The 7,031-nt window shown below is 51.0% G+C and overlaps 1 protein-coding gene across 1 annotated transcript; it reads left to right on the forward strand.

Annotated features, from left to right (window-relative positions):
- The first annotated feature begins 3,563 nt into the window (after positions 1 to 3,563).
- Positions 3,564 to 6,465, forward strand: LOC123120075 (uncharacterized). The gene is made up of 3 exons (XM_044540079.1): positions 3,564 to 3,854; positions 3,978 to 5,219; positions 5,401 to 6,465. Exons 1-3 carry the CDS (start codon positions 3,723 to 3,725, stop codon positions 6,022 to 6,024), a joined length of 1,998 nt encoding a protein of 665 aa, XP_044396014.1. The 5' UTR covers positions 3,564 to 3,722; the 3' UTR covers positions 6,025 to 6,465.
- Positions 6,466 to 7,031: the final 566 nt, after the last annotated feature.

Raw genomic sequence — 7,031 nt, forward strand, 5'->3', positions numbered from 1 at the left:
GGCGGATCCATAGCACGCGGCTGAACCGACGCTCCGGTCACGGGCGCCTCAACCGCCTGGTTCACCACAGGCGGGTCACTGGTCCCTGCCCCAGGCGTGTTGAAGAGATTTCTCGCATTGTAAGCCGGAGGTAAACGACTCTGGTGCCTCCTTCTCATGATGGCATTTGAAGCATTTTGATCCAAGGTGAGCCGGAACGACTCTGCCTGAATCCGTTGTGCCTCAGCGTCCAAAACAGCTCGCTCCGGCTATCCTGGCATTCTCAGCTGCCAGCTCCTCCTTGGCTTGAGCTATCTCATCTCGTAGCTTTGGCACATCCACTTTATGTTGTTCCTGGTTGTCCGGGGTCACCTCCACCCCCATCAAAGTCGCCAAAACCTCCAATAACTCTGTCAAAACTTGAGCCGGCGGGCGTGCAGTGCCGCTAGCACCAGCCGTCGCCGCAGCCGTTGAGCTGGAGGTCATAGCCGTGGCGGTCGTTGAGCCGAGCGTCGGTTGTGTGCCGGCCATGAAAATCACAACCCTGTTCGGCGGCTCGCAGGGGTCCGGAATACTGTCGCCATCGGAGCAGCCCCCAAGTTAGTCGTCTTGCACTTGATACATTGAATTGGTCTCGCCTGTGGACGATTCACCATCAGAGTAGATGGCCGTCTCACCACCAGACACAGGTCCTTCCTCAAATTCCGCCCCATGGATGAAACCAACAAAGGCATGCTTCACGGCGGGTTGAACCTGGGCGGGTCATGCACGCTGAGCCGTCTCGATGATGTCGATGCAGGTGTCCGGATCAGGGCCCGGTTCGCCAATCTTGCCGATGAAGACGTGGATTCCGCCGAAGGGGACCCGGTACCCGTACTCAATTGAGCCGGCCTCGGGGCCCCAGCCTGCGTCGTCGATGTAGAGCTTGCCGCGATGACTCTTGGTCATCCGGCCCACAGCATATCCCTTGATCCCTTCGAAGCTTCCCTTCAAGAACTCGCAACCACCGTGCGCTGGCCCCACGGTGGGCGCCAACTGTCGTGGACTTGACACGGCAGATGTCCTAGCGGAAGGACTTAGTCATGGAGCCATAGCAACTAGGTTAGCTTAAAGGGGTTAATGGGGACAAAGGACATAGATAGTTCATACTGGTTCGGCCCCTCGCGGTGGAGGTAAAAGGCCTACTCCAGTTTGGGGTTGTATTGCTTGGGTTTCGATTACCAGGGAGCGAATACGCTTGACCTAGTTCTCGATCTGTTGTTTCTTGTCCCTAAACCGCCGCCGAGTCGTCCCTTTATATACACAGGTTGACGCTCGACGGCTCACGGAGTCCCGACCGGCTCATACACAGCGTGTCCCGCTCGGTGACTAACTACGCTTGCCTTACAAAACAAGTTATACACATATGGCGGTTCATCCTCTTGGGCCTCAAGTCGCCTCTGGGTCTTGGGCCGTCAATGGGCTTGTATGAGCCGCCATCTTCATTGATAAATCGCCAGTGGTATGACCCGACCCCTCCTGGGCGGTTCATACCCAGTAGTTATATCCCCAACATCCATCAACAACACCATGCCTCCTCCCTTCATCCGGCTTGATGCCGGCTTGTAACTTGTCTATAACCTGTATGTGTTTGATTGAGTAGTTGTATTAGTTCTTGAGGATATGGTTGAACGCTATATGATATTTGTTGCGATATAATATTACTTGTTCATGATTCGAGTTAGTAGCCTTCACGAATGTTGAGAGGAGCGCCCACTCACATTTATGCCTTGTGCCATGAAGTATGTTACAATCCTTGTGATGGTTGGGGATATTGGGGTAATTTGAGGTGACAGTAAAAACCTTGGTTCCTCACCTTTGCAAAGGATTGGAGAATTACGGAGAACCCTTAGCGAGGCCACGTCCATGGGGCAACCCTTAATTGTCATTAGTTGTAACCTTGTGGGGGAGACTATGATGGTGGCATGCGTGGCACGAAGTCTACTTCAAGTAGAACGTGTGTTGTACGCGGCTCCGTCCACTTATGCATTTGACCAGTTACTAAAGAATACGATAGTTCATATATGGTAGTGATTCCGACCCCTCGAGAACGTTTACTACTCAAGCGTCGTCCCTACTAACTTAGTGTCTTATGTTTCTTGTTTTTACCTTCTTGTTAGTAGTTTAGTCAATTGCCCTTTTATCTAGTTTTCCTAGCAACGATAGAGTAGACTATTTCCAAACTCTGGTTTTGGGTGTGTACGTGGCTGCGTGAAAGTGGCAACTTAGTTGCGGGGTTTGTGATGCCTTCCTATCAGCTCCCTGTGGGTTCGACACTCTATTTATCACAACGAAAGTGCTACAACAGCCCTGCGCACTTGCATTTCATGAGTCGTCTACACCACAATTATCCTAGATATAACCAACCTATGTGTAAACCTAAGTACCGGGTTATAAACCGAGGGATAAGGCTCGTAGATGAAACATTCATACACACATGAACTCACGGTAGATCAACATGTACTATGTACTCCCTCGAAATCAATACGATCAAAGGAGGACGCAGGGTATTATCTCTTCAAGAGAGCCCGAAACTGGGTAAAATCATGTGTCTTTGTTACCATCACACAAAGGCTACTCGTTCGGGACCCCCTACACGAGATCTGCTGGGTTTGACTCCATCACCCGCCTCTGCGGCGTCGGCCTCGAGGGTTGCCACGATCTTTGCCTTGCATGGCGGGCACGCGTTGCATCCCCCGCGGACGAGCCGTATGCGCTTACCTCTGACTTAGAGCCCGACGCCGCAGGCAGGACGCGCCACCGAAGTGGTTGTGTCGCAACCCCCGAGTTGGTGCGCTAGACGGACCACACCGCAGCCATTGAGGCCGTGGTCAACCACACCGCATCCGCCGAGGTCGCGGTCACGCGCCTCGAGCCACCAGCCCCGGTGGATCCAAGAGCCATTTGCGCGGATGCAATGGATTCCCGCCGGACCTAGTTCGATCGCGGCGGGGCGGACTCCTCCCGGAGGCGGCGGAGAGTCATGCGGACGACCATCTCCCCCTCGGCTCTGCATGGGACGAGGTCCCAGTCGATGGATCGGGAGAAGGCCGGAAATCGCCGAAACGAAGCTTGGGGGCGGAGTGGAGTGGCTAGGGTACCGCCCGGAATGTGGATGGAGACGAATATATGTTAGGTCGTGGTGGGCCAGTGTTGGCTGGATCCGACATGGCGGACGCGTCTGGGCCTCCCTATATCCGCACATATATGAGCTGTATATGAGGGGTGTTAGTCGGCCCGAGCGTACAATGCTGATATGAGGGGTGCAATTGGGTTGAGATTTTGTGACCGATCACTGACTGAATCATCCGTCCAAACATATTGGGAAACGTTTGAGGAGTCCGGCTGTAGTTATGAAAACAATCGGGCTTAGAGGAGAAGGAACCAGGTCAAAACCCAGGAATCCGGCTACAGTTATGGAAACAACCGGGCTTATGGAAGAAGGAACCAGGTCGAAACCCAAAAATTATCTCTTTCAGTTCACCACATGCGGTCCGCGGCGATGGTAAAACACCACACTTGCGTACTGATGGATGGGGGCTACACTACACGCGCAGAGGTAAGAAAACACACACACACACACACCCAGAGTCAGCAATCCCCACACCCCCACTCCTCGCCCAAAATCAAACGCTTCTCCCCTCCAAAACCCCAACGCCTCGCCGTCGCCGGCGTCGCCTCCGCCGCGGGTTCCGCCAGAAGCGATGCCCCGGAAGCTGCGGGCGCGCCGCAAGAGCCACGCCCTCGCCGGAGCCGCCCCTAACACCGACGTCGTCCGTACCCTCTCCGCATGGGTATCCACCCCAGCTCAAACCCTCGCTTCGGTGGCGACACAGGTGACCGGGGAAATGCTCCATCCACTGGATGATCGCTTCTCATCCACTTCTCCGCGCGTGCGATACGCCTTCCTCGGATTCACAGTGGGGACGGGACTGATGATCCTTGCCCCGCTTTTGCAGGGTCGCGACGACGCGGAGAAGCGGCGGGTGGTCGGTGTGGTGGTGGGAAAGGGCTGCTTGAAGCGGTCGTTGGGTGGTGCGAGCGGCGGGGGTTCCGATTCGTCCAAAAAGGTGAGCTTTGTGTTGGAGCCCCAGGTGCGGGTCATGTCACCAGCCGCTGCCAACACAAGGGGGAGGCGGAAGGGCGGGGAGACTGTTCCTGTTCGTGGTGCAGGCGTAGGCGGAGGGAGGCCTCGTCGTCAGACCCGTGTCCAACTTGGTGGTGGTTCTGCTCCAGTGGTAGGGGCACATGCTCCGGTTAGGCGGTCTAAGAGGATTGCCATGAATTTGGGTGCTGGAGTTGAGCAGCTTACTGCTCCGGCTAAAGCAATTGCAGCGGCTCCGGCACCTACTGATTTAGCACCTTCTAACATAGTTGGAAGTAATGCTCCCAAGGCTGAGGAAGAAGATGAGGTAGAAGAAACTGTTGGCAAGACGCGGAACAAGAAGAGAAAGTGCATGGATAGTTCTGTGCATATGGTTCTCAATGCACAAATTGGAGTTCCTCGTAGATGCACAAGGTCGAGCGGCCGGCTACCAGCAGCCCCTCATGTGCTTGAGAAGAGAGGGCGGATGAAGGCAACATATGTTAAGGAACAGACATGTGTTGAGGAGCAATGTGCTGAAGATCAAGACTTAGGTAGAACATTAAATTCTGGATTAATTGCTCTTGAGAGCACGAGAAGTTGCAGCAAGGTGCAAGAAGATGAACTTGCTGCGCAAAGGGCCGCTAAGGAGGAAACATCAGGTAGGGCCACAAGATCAAGCTCAATAGCAGCTGCTATGATGTCTCCCATTGTCGTTGAGTACAAGAGGACAAGGAACACAGAAGATGCACGCTCTGATGGGGAGATGCCTGTAATGGATGCTCCTGTTCTCGGTGGTTTAAGGAGTAGAGCTGGTCAGGGTGACAATGGTGTGGTGGAGGAAAATCACTTTGTCAAGAGAATGGGAAATAGGAGGGGACCCAGTAAACCAACTACTTGCATCAACAGGCATCAACAGCTTGCATCTTCTATAGAGGAAGAATATCAAGAACAAGTTGTTGCTCCCTTTAAGGCCCGTCCACTGAGGCAATCTAGGCGAAACCATTCCGCTGCCAGCGAATTGCTGTCCGCGCACAATGCGGCCAATGACGGCATAGAGGATAATGTGGTGAAGGAAGACGAACATTTGGTGTTACCAAGGAATGGCAGAGCTAAGGTAAGTTAGCTACCAGTGGTGGTGAAATTCCTTCTAATGCTAGCAGTGGCTATAGAACTAAAATTATAGGTAGTTCCGTAGTTGATCCTGTGAAATGATGAGGCATATATCTGTTATTCCTATTTTGCTTTAACAGGGAACGTAACGGCAAGATGGGATTGATCCTTGTTTTGTTTTACAGGATTGTGCTGGTGCAGAGGAGCAAGTGGCCGAGGTGGTAGTGAGAAAAGGATGTTTGAAGCATCCAGGGAGTGATGCGAGCAGTGGCAGCTCCAGTGCTGCCAAAAAGGTGAGATTTGTGTTGGTGGAGCAGGCAGAAGCGGAGACAGTGGGACTCAGGAGGCCCTGGGTAACATGGTCCCCGGTTGTTGCCAAGACAAGGGGTAGGCAGAAGGCCAGGGTGACTCTTGCTGGTGCAAAACCAGGCGGAGGAGGGCATCAGCGGACGAGTGTTGATGGTGATTGTGATGGCGAAGGTGCCGATGCTGGAGATGCAGGTTCAGATGCCCGGTTGAGGTTGTTCAAGACGAATGTGGGGAATTTCGGTGCTGTTGATGGAGTCGAGAAGGTTGTTGGAGCTGCAAGTCGGAATACCACCTCCAAGGCTGATGTGGAAGATGGGGATGTAGAAGCAGTTGATAGGAAGCGAAAGGCCAGCGAGAATGCTGAGGATATAGGGCATGTTTGGTTGATGACTAGCATTGCCACAACTAACCTTAGTCAAATTCTGTCTGCCACAAAAAGTGTGGCAAACAAAATGGCCACCAAAATTGTTGCAAACTTTGGCAAGAAACTGAGTATATGACATGTGGACCATGGTGTAATAAAGCGTTGTAATGGACCAAATAGATGCCTAAGGAACTGCGGCATGACTAAGATACGGTGTGCCAATGTTAGTCTACATACCAAGCATGCCCATATTTGTTAGTGCTCAAGTTAGAGTTCCTCTCGTAGAAGCAAGAGGTTGAGTATTCTCTTGTCGCCGGCCTCTTTCCTGTGGTCTCTGTCGTTAGGAAGAAAGAGAGGGCAGATAAAGGCAGGAATGGGCAGACGGTGTGAAGCAACAAAATGTGTTCGAGGAGTAACCTGTAGGATTTCTGTAGAATTCTAAGATATGGACTGGGTTTTGGGTGATCTGAAACCCATTAAGATGTTTATAATCTGTGAACTCTTTTGGTGATTTCAGTTCAGGGCAAATGTTGTAGCCTCTCGGACTAAATTTATGAATGCACTGGTGATGCACTAACTAGTGTGATATCTCTCCAAGATTCATGAGTATTCTCTTGGTGATTTCAGGGTTGATGACTAAATCTTTTAACTGCATTTTCCATATGTGTTGATTTCACATAAGCCCTCTCGAAAATGCATCACCCGTTTCTTCCATTAGTTTTTGTGGTTTATCCCATGCAGTTAAAAAATTGCACTTCTATAGATCATTGCTTATTTAGCATCTCATGTTGACATGGAAATGACATCCTAGCATTATGCATAGTTCTTTATGATTCCAGAATCTCTACTCATGTTGTGACCAACAGAATTCTAGCTTGCTTTATTATTGACATATCAAGTACTCCCTCCGTTTTTATTTAGTCCACGTATTAGCTCTGGTCAAAGTCAAGCTTTGTAAACTTTGACAAAGTTTATAAACAAAAATATGAACATTTACAATAACAAATCAATACCATTAGATTTATTATTGAATGCACTTTCACATCATATAAATTTGTTATGGTAAATGTTTATATTGTCTTCTATAAACTTGGTCAAACTTTACGAAGTTTGACTTCAGTCAACTCTAATATGCAGAGTAAA

This window comes from Triticum aestivum, chromosome 5D, assembly GCF_018294505.1.
Source record: "Triticum aestivum cultivar Chinese Spring chromosome 5D, IWGSC CS RefSeq v2.1, whole genome shotgun sequence".
NCBI classification, from domain to species: domain Eukaryota; kingdom Viridiplantae; phylum Streptophyta; class Magnoliopsida; order Poales; family Poaceae; genus Triticum; species Triticum aestivum.